The sequence below is a fragment of the Megascapheus bottae genome, chromosome 13, assembly GCF_031878675.1.
Source record: "Megascapheus bottae isolate mThoBot1 chromosome 13, mThoBot2.hap1, whole genome shotgun sequence".
NCBI classification, from domain to species: domain Eukaryota; kingdom Metazoa; phylum Chordata; class Mammalia; order Rodentia; family Geomyidae; genus Megascapheus; species Megascapheus bottae.
This window is the reverse complement of record NC_143521.1, coordinates 22,264,519-22,288,392: the sequence shown is the minus strand read 5'-3', so window position 1 is coordinate 22,288,392 and position 23,874 is coordinate 22,264,519. Positions and strand designations below refer to the sequence as shown.

General features: G+C 36.2%; 1 protein-coding gene across 1 annotated transcript in view; it reads right to left on the bottom strand.

Moving 5' to 3' along the window:
- The window catches only part of Cenpc (centromere protein C), a 68,133-nt gene that overhangs the window by 15,094 nt on the left and 29,165 nt on the right, over positions 1-23,874 (bottom strand). The window contains exons 9-15 of the mRNA XM_090343155.1: positions 22,328-22,507; positions 19,403-19,694; positions 17,425-17,559; positions 9,748-9,827; positions 4,879-4,938; positions 3,480-3,584; positions 1,396-1,524 (exon numbers count right to left, since the gene is read on the bottom strand). Of these exons, the coding sequence (XP_090199281.1) occupies positions 1,396-1,524; positions 3,480-3,584; positions 4,879-4,938; positions 9,748-9,827; positions 17,425-17,559; positions 19,403-19,694; positions 22,328-22,507 (981 nt within the window). The remainder of the gene's footprint in view (positions 1-1,395; positions 1,525-3,479; positions 3,585-4,878; positions 4,939-9,747; positions 9,828-17,424; positions 17,560-19,402; positions 19,695-22,327; positions 22,508-23,874) is intronic.

Sequence of the window (23,874 nt, the reverse complement as noted above, 5' to 3'; positions counted from 1 at the left end):
ACATATACATATATACAATGGAATTCTACATAGCCAACAGACAAGATAAAATAATGGCATTTGTAGGGAAGTGGATGAATCTAGAGCGAATCATGTTGAGTGAGACAAGTCAAGACCAAAGGAACAAAAGGCACATGGTATTCTTAATATGTGGCTATTAAATTCAAACAGTACAAGAGCGAGGACTCAATATTTGCATACCCAATGCTATGCTATGGACATGGTATTGAAAATAAACACAACTACACAGACATAAAAATCTATGACTCTATACATATATTGTTTTATTACATAGATTAATATGTATCTATGACATACAAACCCTCTGCCTAATTTTAATTATGTTCTAAAATCTAAGTGCCAGAGATTCTCTTCTTGAATACTTGTTTGTTAAATACATCATTTGAAATACAATCTAAAAATCAATGTTAAGGGGCCGGGAGCATGGCCTAGTGGTAGAGTGCTTGCCTAGCATGCACGAAGACCCAGGTTCGATTCCTCGGTACCACATACATAGAAAAAAGCTGGAAGTGATAAAGCTCTAGCCTTGAGAAAGTCTAAGGACAGTGCTCAGGCCCTGAGCTCAAGCCCAGGACTGGCAAAAAAAAAAAAAAAATCAGTGTTAATAAATTCTCTAATAAAAAAGTATGTTTGATGTTAAAAATTCAAATTTAATACCCACAATCCTAAACTTCCTATTTTCCATAAGGCTATTATAATTATTAACTGAAATGCTTATTTCACAAAAAAGATAAATGAAAGTTAACATATTCCAGAAAAAAACTTTAGAAAAAATATTCTAAAATGTTTACTGAAATCATGGTGTGGGTATGGAAAAAGAAATGTCTATTTTGACTGCATAATTTATTCATGAGAAAATGTTTTAGAACATGTAATTAATGATTTTCTGAGAACAAAACTACCTTACTTTAAAAACTTGACCAAAAACAGCTGGACACTTAATAGTGAGTTATATCTGAATTTTTTTTTAATTGTATTGTCTGGGTGATATATAGAAGGGTTACAGTTAACATTCATCAGGTAATTGGTACATTACTTCTTGAACATTGTTACCCCTTCCCATTTTTTTCTCTCACTTTCCCTCCTCCATCCCCTAAAACTCATCTTGTTTTTCCCTTACCTTCCCTTTTACAAACAAAAATACATACTATATACCAGGTACCCAAGTAAGATATAGTAACAGCATGAGATAAATCATAAGGGGGAAAAAAGAGAAAAAAAATAACTTCACATAGTACATTAAAAACAACATCCTTAGCTTCATTCTTTAGGGCCATATCCTTAAACAAAAATCTCAAATTCTGCAGTTTCTTACCAAAGTATTATGCTATTTAAAATAAAATGTAGAAGTAATTTTCAAGAATAAGTTCATACTTTTTTCATTGCTGTCAACACAGATTCTTTTCCTATTAGTTATTTTGCTGATTTTTCCCACACTCTCTTTCGTTTTCCTTTTAGGTGACACTGCGTCCGGAGATAATATTCCACCAATCACAAATCCTCCTGAAATTCAACAACAAAGAAGGTAAAACATTTCCAACCTGAGGAAGTAAAAAACTTGAAACAAAACTCTTTAGCAATTCCTTTCTAAGTATCCATGAAAGTTGGTGTTAATAGATTCTCTACCAAATAGCTCAGTTTATAACATAATACTAACCAGTTTCACTGTGTATTTACTACTCTAAAAGCCTAGAAATACTGATAAAATATGACTGAATGATTTATTACTTACTTGAAATCAATAGATGTGGGGCACTTCACATCAAAGGTAAAAGGCCTACCTCATGGCCCAGTGCTCACTTCCTGGTTTTGGAGATTCAACCTGCCTGTCTCCTGGTTGGGAGGTTTGGCTATGGTTTGTGATGTAAAATAAGTCTACCTCAACCCATGGATTGGCCCCGCCACCCTCTCTGACCGCACCTACCTCCCTCTGTCCTGCCTACTTTTATGTTAATAGATTCCTGCTTCTTACTTTAGCCCCTGGTATCTTCCCATTAAACGAGTCTGCTGTGACATTCTCCCTGGCTTGTCTGTGTCTTCCCTCTGGAGAAGGGAGGGCTGGGTGAAGGCGGCCAGCTGGCCCTATCCTTTCTCTGTCGGTCTCATCTTAGTCGGGGCGTGTTCTCTTTGCCCTTCCTGCTGGTCAGGAGGCAAAGAGTGCTAAAAACCCCGACAAATAGATATCAGCCAAGCTGGTTAAACCAAACAAACAAACAACAAAAAAAAAACAGAAGCTAATAATGAGTTAGTAGTAATACATACCAATATGTCCTCTGAAGCCTACTCATCAAAGGAATTTTAAGATAATCACACTATACTGAATTGCCTAACTGCTATTTTTTTTTTCTTGCCAGTCATGGGGCTTGAACTCAGGGCCTGAGCACTGTCCTTGGACTTTTTCAAGTCTAGTGCTCTACCACTTGAGCCTCAGCACCACCACTCACAGCTTTTTTCTATGTATGTGGTACCGAGGAATCGAACCCGGCTCTTCGTGCATGCTAGGTAAGCACTCTACCACTAGGCCAAACTCCCAGCCGAATTATTTTGTATAAAAATATGAGACTGGGGGGAGGGGGGAAGGGAAATGGGGACCATGTCATTAGAAAGGGTATCAATGTTTGTAAAGTTATGCACCTTCTATCTGGTGAATACAATGTAGCCCTTTCATTCATCACAATAAAAAAATTATTAAATAAAAATAAATATTAGACTAGTTGATAAACATAATTTGGGATATACTTCAACTTTACCACCTACAATGTCATATTATAATCTAACCTTTCATTTCATATAATTAGAAATCTTGGGATGGGGAGCAGAACCTAGTGTTAAGTGCTTGCCTAGCATGCATGAAGCACTGGATTCCATTCTTTAGTACCACATGCATAGAAAAAGCCACAAGTGGTGCTGTGGCTCAAGTGGTAGAGCTCTAGCCTTGAGAAAGCTCAAGGACAGTGCCTAGCACCTGAGTTCAAGCCCCAGACTGGCAAAAACCAAAAGGGGGGGTAGTGCAGCACACACATGAGACAATTAGAAATCTTGTCAGAAAATAATAAACAGGATAAACCACATAGTCAAATAGCTATCTAAGAGGATTTTTTTTTAAATGAGTAACTCTGCAGTAATCAAGTAAATTTGGATCTGAATCCTACTCCTAGCCTATTTTTGGAAAATAATGATTAAATAAGATAATGCATAAAAATCTGTAGGACACTGCCTAGTACATGAGTTATAGAACTTTTTAATTTTTTTTTGTGAGCTCTCAACTTTTTCACTCATAGCTTGCACTTTACCACTTGAACCACACTTCCATTTCAGCTTTTAACGGTTTAATAATAGAAATTTTCTCAAGGATTTATTTTCTGGGCTGCCTTCAAACGGATTCTCAAATTTGAGTCTCCTGAGGATCACAGGTATGAGCAACCTAATGGCTGCTACATTATTAGCTACAATTTTACCTGATAGTCTCTCATGATAATCTACTCGCTCCCCTCGCCAGTATTCCAAAGGCTTCAAACGTATTCTCTTGGTCCTTCGAACATTTGGTGTACAGGAAGGTAATACTGAAAAAAGGATTTTAGATAAATATGAAAAGACTTACTCAAGAGGATCCTTAAGCAGTACAGTAATTAATATTATCTTTTAAATTATAAATGCTTCTAGAAAAAGAAAATAGAGAAACAAAATTTTAAGATATGTTTTTGCTGATAGTGAAAGAAGAGCCAATGAAAAATGAGGCTTCCAAGTGGGCCAAGACAAACAACCTGGCTAATTCCCAGGACTAACAATGTGGAGGGCACTCATCCTCATCCAAGCAGTGCAAACTTTCATATATGAAACTCAATTTTTTAATATTATCAAATCCCCAAGTCCTTCTATGTTTTGTTTCCTAATAATTTCTAATTCTGAAAGATCTCCATTAAAATTATATTGTTTTAGTGAACATCTTCTTGCTTTTTTTTTTCTTCATGTTTAGTTGTTACGTTGGTATACATACAACTTTAGTTTTTCTATCTTCATAATAACTGTCACTATGTTCTCATTAGCTTTAATCAAGTTTTGTGTATGTGTGTTTTATGGTGATCCTTGGACTTAGGGCCTAGGCGCTGTCCCTGAGTTTTTGTGCTCAAGACTAGCACTCTCCCACTTAACTCACAACTACAAATAAGAATCTCATGGACTTCTGTGGCTAGGCCTGGCTTTGAACTTTGATCCTAGAATCTCAGCCTCCTGAGCAGCTAGAATTACAGCATGAGTCAGTGGTGGCGCCCAGCCTAACCTAAATCAGTTTTAACTTTAAATTTTTATTTGCCTAAAACTTTCTAACATTTTCCTTTTGTTTACCTAATTCTTTCATAATCTTTTAGTTCATACCTACACTTTCATAAACTGCTTTCCTTTCCCTCCATCCTTCCCTCCCGCCCTTCCTTCACAACGTTCCTTCCTCCCTTCTCTCCCTTCTCCTTCTCCTCCAAGGAACTGATCCTTACTCTTCCTATTTAGCAACTTTTACCATAATCCTTGTCTGCCTAACTTTCCTCCTCAAGACAAGTCATTTTCTTAATATAGATTCAAAATTAGTACTATGAAAATTCTTAAATACTTAACAATTTCCAATTTCCAACTAAATCAACGTTATATGGTAGACATATTATCCCCCTCTCTAAAGGTGACCTGTGACTTGTCCCACCTACCAAAAAAAAAAAACAATCTGGGATGTAGCTCAATGATAAAGCACTGGACTAACATGAACAAAGCCCTGGGTTCAACCCTTAGCACTGCATTTTTTTTTTAAAGTCATAGTTGAGACTTAGTATAATTCCATTCTTCAATGGAAATAATACACAAGACACTTACTTAATTTGTGATGTAATTTCTTATCCCGCGCCATTTTAGATCTTTTTACTGGTGAACCATCTGCAAAATACAAACGATAATGTTTTTTGTTTTGTTTTCTTTTTTTTTCTTTGCCAGTCCTGGGCCTTGAAATCAAGGCCCGGGCACAATGTCTTTAGATATATTTTACTCAAGGCTAGAGCTCTGCCTCTTGAGGCACAGTGCCACCTCTGGCTTTTTCTGTGTATGTAGTACAGAGGAATCAAACCCATGCTAGGTGAACTGCTCCTGCCACCCCCGCAAACAATAATGTTATGAGTAATGGCTTCATATTCCATATTGACCTAAAGTCCACATTCATTGAAATTCCATGTTGACTTGGCCAAGAAAGTATTTTGAGCAAGACAAGAGAAGATAATAGAAGGCAAACGAAGGAATATCTACCATCCTTAGTGACTTGCAAAAATGACATTCTAGGACTTAAGGCTAGCAGACTCCACTGGAGATCTCACTTTGGGGAAGACAACAATGGTACAAAGATTAACCACCAGAGATGGCCATGCTGCAAGGAAACCAAAGATATAAACTCCATGTAGAAGAAAAGAGATTCTGAATCCCTTTTGCGTCTATTTAGACAATCGTGATTCTTCTCCTTGCTCCTGTTGATGTGTTAACTTACACTAATTGATTTGCGTATGTTGAACCAGCTTTGCCTCCCTGTGATGAATCCTGTTTGATCATACTGTATAATTTTTTTGATGAGTTGCTAAAGATGGTTGGCCAGTATTTTGTTGAGAATTTTGCATCAATATTCATCAAAGAAATGGGTCTATAGTTCTCTTTCTTTGATGAATCTGCCTGGTTTGGGGAGAGGGTTATAGTGGCTTCTTAGAATGAGTTTGGCAAAGAGCCTTCATTTTCAATTTCGTTGAAGAGCTTGAGGAGTATTGGTGTGAGCTCTGCTTTGAAGACCTTATAGAATTCAGCTGTGAATCCATCTCGCCCTGGGCTTTTCTTGGATAGAAGGTCTCTTATTGGAGGGAGGGAAAAGGGGACCAAGACATGTGAAAGGGTATCAATGTATGGGAATAAATGCACCATCTATCTGGCAAATAGCATGTAACCCTTCTATTAATTACAATAAAAAAATATATGGAAAAAAAGAAGGTCTCTTATTGCCATTTCTATTTCAGTGCTTGAAATAGGTCTGTTTAGTTGGATTAGGTCTTCTCGGTTCACTGTGGGTATGTTAACAATGGCTAGAAATTCATCCATTTCTTCTAGATTCTCAAATTTGTTGGTATAAAGGTTGAAAAGAATTCCCTTAAGATGCTCTGGATCAGTGGTATTTATACACAATGGAATTCTATGCTGCAGTCAGAAAGAATGGCATTGCCTCATTTATAAGGAAATCGAAAGACTTAGAAAAAATCACATTAAGTGAAGTAAGCCAGACTCAAAGGAACATAGGCTCAATGGTTTCCCTCATTTGTCATAACCAATAGAAACCTTGGCTCTCCTAGCAGAGATTTACAATAAAAAAAAAAACCCTAGATACATAAGGCCATATAGAATGATGATATAGAAACAAAAGCCATATAACGAGTGATTGTTGTCCTTAATGTACTATGTTATCTCTCATCTCTTTTGCTGTCCCTTGGTTATCTCATATTGTTACAGTATTTCACCTTGTTATCTGATATATTGTACATACACGTATTTGATTATTTGAAGTTGGATAGGGAAGGGAAGAAAACAAGATGAGGGGCGAAGGTGGGGGGAGGGAAATGGGGACCAAGACATGAGAAAGGGCATCAATGTATGTGAAGTAATGCTCCTTCTATCTGGTGAATATAATGTAATCCTTCTATTAATTACAATAAAAACGTATGAAAAAAAAACCGGGGGAGAAGTCTGTGCTGGAATGGAGTTGGAAGTATTGCTTTGAATTCACGCATTCTAAACAGAAATGATACGGATGCACGTTATTTGTGTGTGTGTGTGTGTGTGTGTGTGTGTGTGTGTGTGTGTGTGTGTGTGTGTATTTCCTATGTCTGTCCACTGAGAAAGCACAGCAGCAAGTAGCAACAAGTAGCCAGTCAGGGATTCTAGATGGCCTACAACTTCTTATGTGATTCCCACCCATACTTCTCCAAAAAATAGATAGCACTCAAGAATGGCAGAAATAGGAGCTGGATGTTTCCACTTCCTCAGTTCTGCTTTAATCTGCTTTTACAGGTTTTTTAAAAGATTTCATAATGGTCAATTATATTCTTAATTAACGCCTAAATACTTCATTTTCTTTGAGGCAATTGCAAAAGTTGTTGCTTTCCTGATTTCTGCCTCATTCCTCTCATTGCTGGCATACAGGAAAGCAGATGATTTTTGAGCACCAATTTTATACCCTGCTACTTTGCCAGTTTCAAATCAACTCAAGCAACTTGGGAGTAGAGAGTATAGGGTTCTTTAAATACAGAATCCTGTCATCTGCAAAGAGGGAAAGTTTCACCTCCTCTTTCCCTATTTGGATCCCCTTTATGCTGGATTCTTGCCTTACTGCTCTGGCTAGAATTCTAATAATATATTAAACGGAGTGGAGAGTGGGCATCCTGTCTCACTTTAGAGGAAATGGCATTAGTTTTTCATCATTAAGCATAATGCTAGCTGTAGGTTTGTCATACACAGCCTTTATTACACTGAGGAATGTTCCATGGATTTCTAGTTTCTCCAGAGCTTTTAGCATAAAGGGGTGTTGGATCTTGTCAAATGCCTTTTCTGCACCTATTAAGAAAATCATGTGATTCTTGTCCCTGCTCCTGTTCATGTGAATTATATTTATTGACTTGTATATAATAAACCAGATTTGCATTCCTGTGATGAATCCTGTTTGATCATAGTGTATACTTTTTTGGATGAGTTGGATGAAGATGGTTGGTCAATATTTTGTTAAGATGTTTTGCATCAATATTCATCAAAGAAATAGGCCTATAGTTCTCTTTCTTTGATGAATTTCTGTCTGGTTTTGTGATGAGGGTTATGCTGCCTCCATAGCATGAGACTGGCAAAGAGCCTTTGCTTTCAATTTCATTGAAGAGCTTGAGAAGTATTGGTGTGAGCTCTGCTTTGAAGGACTTATAGAATTCAGTTGTGAATTCATCAGGTCCTGGGCTTTTCTTGGATGGAAGGTCTCTTATTGCCATTTCTATTTCAGTGCTTGAAATAGGTCTGTTTAGTAGGATTAGGTCTTCTTGGTTCAGTTTGGGTATGTTAATATTGGGTAGAAATTCATCCATCTCTTCAAGATTCTCACATTTGTTGGCATAAAGGTTTGAAAAGTATTCCCTTATGATATCCTGGATCTTGGTAATTTCTGTCATGATATATCCATTCTCATCCATGATTTTGTTTATTTGGGTGTGCTTGCTTCTTTTCTCGTCAATTTTGTTATTTTTTTCAAAGAACCAACTCCCTGTTTTATTGATTCTATGTTTTTTTTCCTGCTTTAATTTTAATAATTTGCTTCCTTCAACTGGGATTGGGGTTGGTTTATTGCTCTCTTTCCAAGAGCTTAAGGTGCACCATTAAATTGTTGGTTTGAGATTTTTCCAATTTGTTAATGTAGGCATTCAGAGCTATAAATTTTCTTCTGAGTATTGTCTTTGCTGTGTCCCAAAGGGGCTGGTATTTGGTATGCTCCTTTCTGTTAAATTCCAGAAACTATTGAATTTCTGTTCTGATCTCCTCAATGAACCGCTGGTGATTCAACAATGTGTTGTTTAATCTCCATGAATTACAGGGATTTCCTTGGTGAAGACTGGTGCTCAGTTCCAATTTTATGCCGTTGTGGTCTGAGAGAATGCAGGAAATAATTACAGTGTTTCTGAATCTGCACAGGCTTGCTTTATGTCATAAAATGTAATCGATTTCAGAAAATGATACATGTGCTGCATGGAACCTACCCAGATGCCCTGCAGTAGATGATTGGATCAAGATGTGGTGCTTATACACAATGGAATTCTATGCTGCCATCAGAAAGAATGACATCACTCCATTTGTAAGAAAATGGAAAGACTTGGAAAAAATCATATTAAGTGAAGCCAGACCCAAAGAAACATAGGCTTAATGGTTTCTCTCATTAGTACATCTAAGACTCTCCTAGCAGAGGATTACAATTGCTCAAAACATAGGTACATAAGGTCATATAGGATAAGACTATCTGAAAGGATCTCTAGGATATGGAAACAAGAGCTTTATTCTGTGTGATTGCTGTTCTTGACGTACTATGTTATTTCTCTTCTTCTGTTGCCATTTGGTTAATCTCATATTGCTACTGTATCTGACTTTGTTACCTGGTATTGTATATATGTTTATTTGAAATACGAAAGGGAAGGGGGAAAACAAGATGATTGGGAGGGGATATTGGGAGGAAAACAGGGACAAAGACATGAGAAGGGGTATCAATCAATGTGCGTGAAGTATCCAGAAAATTTAAAAAAAGAAAACTTTAACATAAAGTTTCTAAATGATTACCAACAAAGAAAAATATACTATAATCCAAGAATATTATTCAAGGTAGCTGATATCCATCAATAGATAGTTAATCCTGCAATATATATATGTATATATATATTTTAATATTTGTATCAGCTGAATATGTTTAAAGATTAAGAGTATATACTTAAGTATGAATATTTTATTATGTTATATTTAAAGAACTGTCCATCATTTTCTATCTTCTTTAACTCTCCTGCTAAACAGTAAGTATCTCACAAGTAAGTAGTCAATACACATTTGCCATTAGTGAAAAAGTAAATAAACAAAATATAACAGAACTAACTACATACTCACAATGTCATCAAAAATGAAATAGAAAAATAAACAGTAATTTACCTGAGCTTTCCTGAATTTTGTCATCCATAGCAGAATTATTCTTTCCGGGCATTGAAGGATTCTTGTACTGAGATGGTCCACTTAAAATAAACAAATCATAGAATGTAACCTTAATGATCATTTCTATCCTAAAGGTACCATAGATTTTGTTCACATGTAACTACTAATGAATTATAGATTACCAAAAATATATGCCACATAAAACAAAAATCTTTTAAATGGTAATTGACGGTAAAACATAATAAGTAACAGTTACATAAAACTAACTTATGGGTTGGTTATAAATTTAGTGAAATCTAATGTCAAAATCATTTAATAAAAATAAAATTATCTTTGTGATTGTTGTTCTTAATGTACTATGTGAAGTTACTTCTTTTCTCTTTTTCTCCAACTATAGTTAATCTCATGTGGTTACTGTAACTGACTTTGTTACCTGGTATATTGTGTATACATTTATTTGTTTATTTAAAATAGCGAAGGGAAGGGGAAAACAAGATGATTGGGATGTATGAAGGGAGGGAAAGGGGGTATCATGAGAAGGGGTATCAAGGTTTGAGAAGTAATGTACCCATTGCCTGATGAATGCCACTGTAACCCCTCTATACATTATCCTGACAATAAAATACAATAAAAAATCTAATTATAAGAAAATGAAAAATAAAACAGCAAACCCTCATTTGAATAAAACACAGACTTTACTTTTTCAAAATGCACTATAAAATACAGCCCAGAAATTGCTGGAAATGGTGCAAGTTATTCTATTTCAAGGTCTCTTTTCTCTTAGAATCTAAGGCAATGGTAGCTCACAAATATAATTCTAGCAACTAAGGAGAGTGAGCTCTGAGGATTATGGCTCAAAGCTACCTGTGCAGCAAACTTCATGAGGCTCTTATCCCCAATAAACTACAAAAGAAAAAAAAAAAGTTGGTTCAAGTAGTAGAACACTCCATGATCCAAAACAAAAGGCTCAGGAATGACACCTGAGTTCATGTCCCATGAGGGTTAAAAAAAAAAAAAGAGTCCAAGATATGCTAGTCAAAACTTTCAAAAAGTAAAGAACCCTGTCATTCTTCAAAACTCTAGAGATGTGCTATAAATTAGCTTTCATTCCCTTTTGTGAATGGTTTATGAAGTGAAGTCAGATATATTACAACTAAGTCACTTTGAGTTGTTCAACTGGCAAAGGAATGTTATAACATCTTATCAATAAATTGCTTGATCCTGTTTTCCTTTCAAGAGGTGGGAGCTTCCTTTCTGAATGTAGCCTGGACTTGTAGTGACTTGAAAAACAACAGAATACAGTAAAAGGGAGTATAAACCAGACACTGCTAGTTCACACTTTCATCCTAGTTACTCAGGATGCTGAGATCTGAAAATCATGGTTGGAAGCCAGAGTAGGAAGAAAAATTGGATGATTTCTTATCTCCATTTAAGCAGAAAAAAAGCCAGAAGTCAAGGTGTGGTTCAAATGTTAGAGTGACAGACTTGAGAAGAAAAAGCTAAAAAAAAGTTGAAAGAGGCCAAGTCTATGGGAACCAAGACATTAGAAAGCCTATCAATGTTTGTGAAGTAATGCACCTTCTATCTGGTGAATATAATGTAACCCTTCTTTTAATTACAATAAAAAACATATGAAAAAAAAGAGGCCAAGACTAAGGTCCAATACTGTCATGCATATCCCATAAGTTTAAAAATTCAGTACGCGTCTGAAACACGGTTGAAGTTTGTAGTATATTAATACAAGTTGATTTAAATGTAATGATGGCAACCATGGTGTAATTCTAACAGTTTTCTACTGGTTTAAGTCTTCTTCGTTAATATTTTATTGGTTAAAAAAAAAAGACATTTTGATTCCCATTATAGCAAGGCTTTCTTCTCTCATATCATTTGCTTAGTGGAAGTCAGCTGGAAGTCCCACACTCCTCAATTGGGAGGATAAACATGGTGAAAATGGCAGTCCTGCCAAAGGCTGTCAACAAATTCAATGCAATGCCCATCAATATCCCAATGTCATTCTTTAAGGAAATAGAGGAAGCAATCCATAAATTCATACAGAATACTAAAAGAGCCCACATAGCAAAAACAATCCTTAGTGGAAAGAACAGAGCTGGAGGAATATTAGTAACAAACTTCAATCTCGACTACAAAGCTACACTACTAAAAACAGTTTGGTACTGGCAGGAGAACAGGCCTGAAGACCAATGGAATAGAACTGAAGTCCTAGAAATCAACCCACAGACTTATGGCCACCTAATCATGGATAAGGGAGCCAAAAAGAAAAAAAAAGCATAGGATGGGAGAACTTCCCAAATATCCAGAAGGGCAGGCCCATCCAGATACAAGAAGCTTTTAGAAACCCAAACAGACCTGACCAGAAAAGGACATCCCACCACCACATTATAATCTGAACTGGATCAATAGAGACCAAAGATAGGATCCTAAAAGCAGCCAGGGAGAAGAGAACAATCACCTATAAAGGCAAACCAATCAGAATAACCCCAGATTTCTCAGCAGAGACCATGCAAGCAAGAAGAGATTGGAAGGACATACGTCATGCCCTGAAGTTAAATAACTACCAACCAAGAATACTGTACCCAGCTAAGCTCTCATTCATAACTGAGGGAACAATAAAAACATTCCATTCCAAGGAAAAGCTTCAACATTATGTACCAACAAAACCAAAATTACAGAAAATTCTCAAAGATGTTCTACACATAGAAAACCAACACAAATGTAATACGGAGAAAGACATGGCACCTAAAACTCATAACATCTAAGTACCACAAAAATTATCAAGACACAGGCCCTAATGAAAGCTTTTAAAAATGGCAGGAACTAATAAATATTTCTCAATCCTGACTCTCAATATCAATGGACTTAACTCTCCAATTAAATGGCATAGACTGTCTAGTTGGATTAAAAAGCAAGATCCGTAGTTCTGCTGTCTTCAAGAGTCACATCTTACCCCAAAAAACAAACATTTTTTGAAAATGAGAGGTTGGAAAAAATTCTATCAAGCTAATGTCCCCCATAAACAGGCTGGAGTTGCCATCCTCATATCAGATAAAATAGATTTGAAACTAAAATTAGTGAGAAAAGACAAAGAAGGTTACTACATACTAATAAAGGGATCTTTCCTCCAGGAGGACATAACCATCCTAAATATCTACACACCTAATCAAGCAAACTTTACTTTCACTGAAACCATACATAGATCGAAACAAAGTGATTGTTGGTGACTTTAACACACCACTCTCACCTTTGGACAGATCAACAAGGCAAAAACTCAACAGAGAAACTTAGAATTGAACAACTGTATAGACCAACTAGGTCTAACAGACATCTGCAGATCATTCCACCCAGCAACAACACAATATACGTTTTTCTCAGCAGCACATGGAACATTTTCCAAAATAGACCACATTTTAGGCCATAAAACAAAATTGGACAGATTCAGAAACACTGAAATTATTCCCTAAACTCTCTGAGACCACAAGGGCATCAAATTGGAACTGAACTCCCATCTCCACCAACGAAAACCCTGTAACTCATGGAGACTGAACAACACATTGTTGAATCACCAATGGGTCACCGAAGAGATCAGAACAGAAATCCAACAGTTTATGAAATTTAACAAAAAGGAGCACCAAAATACCAGCTCCTTTGGGACACAGCAAAAGCAGTACTCGGAGGAAAATTTATAACTCTGAGTGCCTACAATAACAAATTGGAAAAATCTCAAACCAACAATTTAGTGTGTCACCTTAAGCTCCTGGAACAAGAGCAACAAACCAAACCTAATCCCACTAGAAGGAAGCAAATTATTAAAATCAAACCAGAATTAAATGAATTGGAATCTAAAAAAACTAAAGAATGAATCAACAAAACAAGGAGTTGGTTCTCTGAAAAAATTAACAAAATAGACAAACCCTTAGCAAATCTTAACAAAAAAAGAAGGGAGCACACCAAAATAAACAAAATCACAGATGAAAATGGTAATATCACGACAGAAATTACCAAGATCCAGAGTATCATGAGGGAATACTTCTCAAACCTTTATGCCAACAAATTTGGGAATCTAGAAGAAATAAGATGAATTCCTAGCCAATATTAACATACCCACACTGAACCAAGAAGAACTAACTAGCTTTTGTATGGCAAAGGACATAGCTAGTAAATTAATTAGGAAGCTTACAGAGTGGGAGAAGATTTTCACTAACCATACAATGTACAAAGGCTTCATACCTAAAATATATCAACAGCTCAAAAAATTGAATCACTCCAAAACTAATCTCCTAAGAAACAACCATCCCATTAAAAGATGGGCCAAAGACTTAAAGAGAGTAAATGGCCTATAGACACATGAAGAAATGCTCAACATTTCTGGTCATAAAAGAAATGCAAATCAAAACAACTCTAAGATTCCACCTCACTCCAGTTAGAATGGCCAGGATCAAGAAAAGGAGTAAGAACAGATGCTGGAGGGGATGTGGCCAGGAGGGATCACTACTACACTGTTGGTGGGAGTGCAAACTCATTCAACCACTATGGAAAGCAGTATGGCAGTGCCTCAAAAGACTAAACATAGAGCTCCCCTATGACCCAGCAATTCCACTACTTGGCATTTACCCAACCATCCTGAAACAAGGGCATACTAAATCCACTAGCACCAATGTTCATTGCAGCACTATTTACTATAGCAAAGATATGGAACCAACCTAGATGTCCCTCACTTGATGAATGGATAAACAAGATGTGGTACTTGTACACAATGGAATTCTATGCTGCTGTCAGAAAGAATGACATCGCCCCATTTGTTAGGAAATGGAAAGACTTAGAAAAAATCATATAAGTGAAGTAAGCCAGACTCAAAGGAACATAGGCTCAGTGGTTCCCCTCATTTGTCATAATCAGTAGAAACCTTGGGCTCTCCTAGCAGAGATTTGCAATAGAGCAAAACCTTGATACATAAGGCCACATAGTATGATGCTAAATGAAAGGATCTCTAGGATACAGAAATATAAGCCATATAATGAATGATTGTTGTCCTTAATGTACTATGTTATCTCTCATCTCTTTTGCTGTCCCTTGGTTATCTCATATTGTTACAGTATCTCATTTTGTTACCTGATATATCAGATATATTTGTATTTGGTTATTTGAAATTGGATAGAGAAGGCAGGAAATCAAGATGAGGTGTGGGGGGGGGGAGGGAAATGCGGACCAAGACATGTGAAAGGGTATCAAAATATATGAATTAATGCACCTTCTATCTGGCAAATATCATGTAACCCTTCTATTAATTACAATAAAAAATATATGAAAAAAAAACAACATAGGATGGAAGAAAGACAGCCTCTTCAACTAGTGGTGTTAGCAGAACTGGTTAAGCACCTGCAGAAAACTAAAGTTGGGTCCTTCTATGTCACCCTGTACCAGGATTAATTCCAAATGTTTGAAAGACCTTGAGGTAAAAGCAGTATGATACCCTGAAAACTTTACAATAAGGAATAGGAGATACACTCGGTCTCCCGCACAGGTCAAAACTTTCCTAATAAAGACCCAGAAACACAACAAATCAAAGAAAGGTTGTAAAAATGGGACTGCGTTAAATTACAGAGTTTCTGTATGGCAAAGGTAGGAAGTTAAATAGAAAGCCCATAGAGTCAGAAAAGATCTTCACTAGCCATACAACAGATAAGGACCTAATCTCAAAAATATGCCTGCAGCTCAAAAAAAAATCTCTCAAAAATAAATCCTATGGCTGAGAGTGTAGGCTAGTGGTAGAGTGCTTACCTAGCATGCAAAAAGACCTGGGTTAAACTCCTCGGTATCACATACATAGGAAAAACCAGAAATGGTGCTGTGGCTCAAGTGGTAGAACTCTACCCTTGAGAAAGCCCAAGGGCAGTGTTCAGGCCCTGAATTCAAGCCCCAGACCTGCCCCACGCCCCGCAAAAAAAAAATTCCTCAAAGAAACAACCACCCCATTAAAAGGTTAGACTAACAACTAAAAGAGAGACTTCTCTAGAGAGGAAATAAGAATGGCCAATAGACACATGAAGAAATGCTCCACATCTCTGGCCACAAAGAAATGTAAATCAGAGCTCAGGGACAGCACCCAAGCCCCATGAGGGACAAAAAAGATAAAAGAAAAAAAGAAATGCAAATCAAAACAACTTTAAGATTCCACCTCACTCTAGTTAGAATGGTCATTATCAAGAAACAGATGTTAGGGAGAGGGGGGAATGGATCAGAAAGGATCTATCATGTTAATGGGAGCAAATTTGTTCAACAAGTCTGGAAAGGAGTATGGTGGTTCCTCAGAGCCTAAATATAGAGCTCCCCTATTACCCAGCAATCCCACTCCTAGGCATTTATTTACCCAAATGTCCAGAAACAAGGCCATATTAAACCTACCAGCATAACCATGTTCACTGCAGCATTATTTACCATAGCTAAGATATAAAATCAACCCAGATGCCCCTCCGTAGATGAATGGATCAATACTGTGATATTTATACAAAATGGAATTCTATGCTGCAATCAGAAAGAATGACATTACCCCATTCATAAAATGGAAAGACTGAAAATATCATATCAAATGAAGTAAGCCAGACCCAAAGAAACACAGGCTCTATGGTTTCCCTCATTTGTAATAATTAGTATATATCTAAGATTTTCCTAGCAGAGGATTACAATAGCTCAAAAGCTATGTACATATGACCATATAGGATGAGACGAAGGGAAATGAACTCTAGGATATAGAAACAAGAGGTTTATTTTCATGATTGTTGTTTGTAATGTACTATGTAAAGTTATTTCTTTACTCTTTTTTTTCCCTCCCTTATGGTTTATCCCCTATTGTTACTATATCTGACTTTGGTACCTGGTGTATTATGTATTACATATACATTTATTTATTTGAACTAGGGAAGGGAAGGGGAAAAATAAGATGATAAGACAAAGGACAAAGGGTAAACCAATGTAACAGTGATAGTCACAGACAATATGTTGAAAATGAACTTTACAACTTGGGAGAGAGTATAGGGAGGGAAAGTAGAAGAAAAACATGAGGAGGGGTAACAATGTTCAAGAAATAATGTACTTGCTACCTTATGAATATAAATGTAACCCCTCTATACTTCACCCTGAAAATAAAATTAAAAAAAAAAAAAAGAAGTGACAGCTTTAACCAACAGCCATGAGATCCAAATAAGTGAATTCTTATGCTTATCAACTCTTTAAGTAAGTATAAAACAGAAAGATAGGGGCTGGGAGTTTGGCATAGTGGCAGAGTGCTTGCCTAGCATGCACAAGGACTCAGGTTCGATTCCTCAGTACCACATACATTGAAAAAAATTGGAAATGGTGCTATGGCTTAAGTGGTAGAGCTCTAGTCTTGAAAAACCCAAGGACGGCACTCAGGCCCTGAGTTCAAGTCCCAGGACTGGCAAACAACAACAACATCAACAATAAAAAAAAAAGATACCTTGATTGCTACTTGTAAAAAAATACCTAAGCTGAAAGTAGCTAACTAAGCCTCTATTGGATTTCTGACTCCCAAGAACTATAAACAATAAAGAAATTTCACAAAGCTTGACAGTAATTTCTTGCACAGTAATGGATAACTAATAAAAACCAATAAATCCTATTATCTTTAGAAAACAGGCATACCTTCCTTCCAAAATAGAAACTTTAGAATTTCCAGCATCCAAATTAGATACTACTGATGGATTGCATGTATATTTACTGGTAGGAGACTTTAGATGAACATGTTGTGAATCTTGATCCTTGAAATATCCAGTAGTTCTACGAAAATAAAAAGTTTAAAACAGTTCATAATTCTGCATAAACTCTCTTTCACAAACAATATGCAGGTGGTTTACACATAACACAATGCAATGTTGGCTAGAACTAATATCAATTCACCATATTCAGGTCCTAAAATTCAGTCAGCTCAGAAACAAAGCCAGACTCTAGGAAACCAACAAAATGACTAATCAGACACATTCTGTTGAGAGAAACAGTGCAATGCTAGACTAAAAGAGATGGGAGTATGGAGGACATTACTAGACAAAGCTTATGATACACTTAATCATCAGAAAATTCATAAATAACTGAAACTGTTTTTACTGATACTCATAGTCTATTCACTTGAGAGGACGATAGGATCCACAGAGGGATACCGCTCATCTCTCTCTCTCTCTGGTTTGTGTTTTGTGTTTTGTGTGTGCACACTCGTGTGTGTGTGTGTGTGTGTGTGCCTGAGCATGAACACACGTACCTGTGCCTGTCCTTGGCTTGAACAGAGCCCAACAGTGGTCTCTAAGCTTTTTTGCTCAACACTAGCACAACCACTTGAGCCACAGCTCCATATCTGGTGTTTGGCAGTTAGACAATAATTTGCTGGCTTCAAACCATTAATTCTTAAGATCTCAGATTCCTCAATAGCCAGGATTACAAGCATGAGCAACCATCACCCAGCTCACAAATTTTTTAACATTTAATCATTTTTTATATTTAATCATTTATTTCCATCTATCTCTAACATACCATGTATAAAATATTTGTTGAATGCATGCTATAGCAAAAAAAAAAACCAAGAATACACAAACATAAAATGGTAAGACTGATAAGAATTCATTAAAAGCATCTAGCATTTAGCAAATACTTGGTACATTATAAATACTAAAAGCAGAATGTCTCCTGCCTGTAATCCCAACTGTTTGGGAGTTACATAATGGCAGGATCCTGCTTGGAGACCAGCCCAAGCAAAAAGTTAATGAGACCCTCATTTCAACAAACAATCTTGGAAATGTAGTATGCACCTACAATTCTAGGTATATAGGAGAGTGTAGGTAGGAAGATAATAGTCTGAGGCTCTACATGCTCCAGGAAAAAACATGAGACCTTATGTAAAAAAAAAAAAAAAAAAAAAAAAACTACAGCAAAAAAAAAACGAAGAACAGACAACTCTAGTGGTGGAATAACTGCCTTGGCCCTGAATTCAAATAAATACTAGTACTACCAAAAATTAGTACCATTTTAATAATTACAGTATTGAAGAATATGTTCCTAATTATCATGTGAATTTCACTTTAAAAGAAAACAAACTATTAATACTCTTTAGGGTTTTTTTTTCTCCCCCAGTCCTGGGGATTGAACTCTCGGCTTCGATGCTGAATAAATTTTGTATCATGCATTTTCATAATTTTTTGAAAAAAAGAAGATAGGTAAGCAATACTCTTAGAATGCAGCACTCTCAATTCTGTGTGCTACTAATTACACCCCATTTTAAACTGCGTAAAGAAGCTCAGAGCAACACTTTGCCTAAGTGTCACTCAATAGATGGCAGAGCATGCATTAGTATAATAGATCTGTCACAAAAAGAATTCTTGGGCCAGGAGTTTGGCCTAGTGGGAGAGTGCTTGCCTAGCATGCCTGAAGATTCAGTTTCAATTCCTTGGTACCACATAAATAGTAAAAGCCAGAAGTAGTGCTGTGGCTCAAGTGGTAGAGCTCTAGCCTTGAAAAAGCCCAAGGACAGTGCTCAGGCCCTGAGTTCCAGCCCCAGGACTGGGGAAAAAAAATCTTATACTGTTTTAAATAATTAAATTATAGACAAAAGTAACTATAACGTAACATAAATTACCCAGAACAATCAAGGTTTTTCTTCTTTGCCAAATCTGCGTTGTCAGTTTCCAATGGTTCTTCTTGAGAAGAATCAGAAATTTCATGATGGCCAGTAATACCGCCAGAACATTTGATATTTAAAGACTCTTGTACTTTTGAGGTTCCCTGAGTAGAATTCTTCTGTTTTTTTGATGAAACACATTTTTTACCCACAGTATTAGATGACTGATTTGTTTTTTTCCCAGATTTTTTTCGACTGCTGGAATACACTGATAATTCATTTCTTGCTGGAGAATATTCATGAATGGAACCTAAAAGATTCGATGATAATTTCAAATTATCGAAATATTTGTCAAGATGCTCTAGCTCACTGAACTACCATCATCACATTTACATATAACCACTTACACTCAGAACAATCTCACAGGCTCAATTTTTTTCCACATTAATTATTTTTAAATTCCTTAAGTTCAATGTATAAAGATACACATTTGACCCTGGATCTTATAAACTTCTGAAACACTCTCTGGCTCTGCTCATACTCTTTCTTCTGACCATCCTTAACATCTATCTAGTAGTCCCCAAAGTTCCAGCTGTGATTTTGAACTCTGTAACCTTTCCTTGGGAAAATAACTTAGTTTTAATAAATATTTATATGTTGAGATTATAAAACTCAACCATTTATTCTTCCCTAAGTCTGTTTCCTACCTTAACAAAAAGTAAAAACATCCAGTTTTCTAAATCAGAAATCTGAGTCATCAACAGACTTGCCCATACCTACAATCAAGTCTTAAATTGTTAGTCCTAGTCTTTTTATGGTTTTCAAATCTGATTATTTTAAGCTCTCCCGAGTGTAACCAGAAAAGGCCATTATTTCATTTCTGGATTATTAACAGTTTCTTAATCATTCTGTAGCACTGTTGCTCTTTAATTCATTCTTCATTGTACTTCAATTGTACAACAAGAATCATCTTTGGAAAATGTAAACTGAATCATTATAATTGTGCTTTAAAATCATGTAGTGAGAGGCGGAGACAGTGTAGCCTGTGATCCTAACTATTCAGAAAGCTGAAGCAGGAGGATCACTTGAGTTTAAAATCTGAAATCAGCCTGAGCAATATTAAAAACCCAGTTCAAAAACAAAACAAAGTAAGTCTTCCAGTATCTAGCTTCAGGATTAGGTCCAGAAGACTTCAACATCTAAAATTCACTTATTTCAGTAACAACTCTCAACACTCTTTCAAACTAAGAAAAGCCATCAGGATTAACTATTGCAGGTTCTCCAAAGCACTGTTCCTCTAAAGGCAATCCTCATTCCATTAAAATCCACATCAGCCAGATCCCAGTGGCTCACACTTATAATCCTAGCTAATTAGGAGGCAGAGATTGGGAAGATCATGGCTGAGGCTGCCATCACGGTAAAAAAAGTCAGCAAGACATACATCCCAACAAAACAAGCTGAGCATGGAGAGCTACACCTGTCATTACATTTATGCAGGAGTACTTTGGTCTCAGGCTAGCTCTAAACAAAAACTGAGATCCTATTTGAAAAATAATCTAGAGCAAAAAGGGCTAGATGTGTGGCTCAACTGGCTCAAGAACACCTGCACTGCAAGTGAGACTCAAATCAAACTCTAAAACTGCCCCCAAATTAAATACAGACAGATAAACACCTAGATAGATACACAGATCCACAGAGGGCTGCAAAAGTAATACTTGTTGATATCAATCAAAAATGTCCTATCTGAGCCTATAATCCTAGCTATTCAGGAGGCTGAGATCTGAGGATCACTGTTCAAAGCCAGGCAAGGCACAAAAGGACCTGAGATCCTTATCTCCAATTAACCTCTAGAAAACAGGAAGTAGGCCTTGGCTCAAGGGTAGGGTGGTAGTCTTGAGCTGAAGAGCTCAGGGACAATGCCCAGGCATTGTCCCTGAGGCAGACTGTAACCTGAACCTAAACTACAAAGTAAGACTTTGTCTAACAAAACCCCAAATCCTGAAACAAACAATTCTCAGCTTCTTTCTCTACATTCTGCTGACTCTGCCACTTTCTTTTTTATGCTTCCATCTTTCCTTTGTAGCAGTTAAGAATGATCCATCAAGAGATGACTCAATGATGTCACTTGGCTATTTAAATCTTCCAGTACTTCTAAACTCATTTCTTTTGATTATGGATTGTCTGACTTCTCCTCTAGTGTACTGTGCTACAACCACACTGGCCTCCTTGAAATTCCTCAGCCTTGCCATATATGCTCCATCAAGACTTTTATAAATACTTTCCCCTTGATTTGCAATACTACATTCTCTTAGTTATTTGCATTACTTTCTTTTTATTCATGGGTTGGCCTTCAAAATTTGTAGTAACATTTATTTATAAAAATAGTATGTAGGGCCAGGAGTTCAGCCCAGTGGTAGAGTGCTTGCCTATTCCTCAGTACCACATACACAGAAAAGCTAGAAGTGGCACTATGGTTCAAAGGTAGGGTGGTAGCCTTGAACCACAGAGTTCAAAAACAGCACCCAGGTCCAGAGTTCAAGTCCCACAAACAGCAAAAAAAAAAAAAATAGTATCTACTCTAGCTTCCTACATGCTCTCATCTTTGTAATCCCCTTCCTCCATCTCTATCCTTTGTGTTTCATTTTTTCCTTATCATCCTTTATGAATTATTAATCTCCACAGTTTTCTCCAACGACTACGTAAACTTCACAAGGACTTTGTTCATAGCTTTGTTTTTCTATAGCATATCTCCACATCTAGAGCACTGACTGTATATGTTGGAATATCAAAGGATCTACAATTGACTTAATATTTCTATTGATAATCCAACTTAATTTTACCCTAACAAGATTTTGCTGTATAGTGAAAATATAAAGCTATATATAAAATCTTTTAGAAAATATTTTGCACCTCAAAGAACATGATTTAAATAAAAATACTTACTCTCCTCTGATTTTGCCACCCACCAATTAGATGGACGCCTGGAAACTCTTTGACTTCTTCTAACAGTAAAAGTCACTTCTTTAAGATCAAATGTGTTCTTGGACCCATTGGGAAAATGTTTCTTTTTTGATTCTTCTTTATCTTTTTTGGTGCTCCCTTTCCCTTTTTTTTTCTTGCTCCCTTAAATAAAGGAAATCATAAAAACAATCCTAAATCTGAATCTAAGTTTTCAGACAATCATGAAAGATTTTTAAAAGTTAATAAAATGCAATTTTAGGAATTTCTTTATTTTTTGGGAATATACTTTCGGGTTTTTGATTTGTTACTCTTTTCAGTATTGGGGATTACACTCAAGGATTTTATTAGCAGTATCTATAATACTTTTCTCTCCTACTTATTTTTGAGGAAGGGAATCGCTATGTTTAGGCCTGGCTTCAGTCCTCCTTCTTACGTTTTTCTGCATTGCTGGGGATGTAGATGAACAATACCTCAGGCAGTCATTGTTTGCAACTGGGTTTCACAAACTTCCTTTTGTCTAGGTGGGCTTGAACTACAATCCTTCAGTTTACTTCACAAATAACTAGTATTCTGTCTGTCAATTAAAAGCAAAGTTTACACATTTCTTGATATCGCTCATATATTCAAACTCTATCTCCAGCAAGAAAGAAAATTATAGTTTCTTTTTACTATTTACCAAAGACCAATTAAAATAGAATATTACTGCTTTTTGCTTTGAAATATTTTACAATCTAATGTTTGGAAAGGATTAAATGTAACTAAATTATAAATCTTGAAATGAGATTATTTTGGGTTATCCAAATTGGCCCAATCTATGTGTCCTTAAAACTGCATAAAGATATTTACTTAGATTATTCTTCAAAGATTACATGAGGTATACAGCAGGTATTCAATAAATATTTTATACTTAATAAATAAGATTCAAGTACAAGTACCAATAAGGCATAAAATTCTTCATATGTATTTTTGTAAAAAATCATGGGTATAGCAAAATTTGCATTCAAATTTTGTAAGTTCATATTCCATGTAAGAAAGTAGTAAGAAAAAAACCTTCTTGGAGTTTGGACTGTGCTTAGTGTGTGTAGTGCTTGTCCAGCATACATGAAAGTCCTAGATTCAACTCCTCAGTACCACATAATCAGAAAAAGCTCCAAGTGGTATGTGTCTCACGTGATAGTGCTAGCTAGCCTTGAGTAAAAGAAGCTCAGGGATAGTACCCTGGCCCTGAGTTCAAGCCCCAGGACTGGCAAAAAAAAAAAAAAAAAAAAAACCTTTCTTGTCACTATCACTGTCAGATTAGTCCTATTCTTTAGGTTTTCTTAAAATGGACAGAAACTAAAAAGAGCATAAAGAAATAAATAATATAAAGGCCAAGACAGACACAAAAGCTCCTCAGAATGGAAGAGGTTACTTTCTCTCTATATTTTGAAACAGAATACACAAAGATACAATAACTACCTGTTCCTACTTCAAATAATATCTTTAAAAAGCTAAAATAATTCGATTGTGTTCTTTTTTTTTCTTTTCAT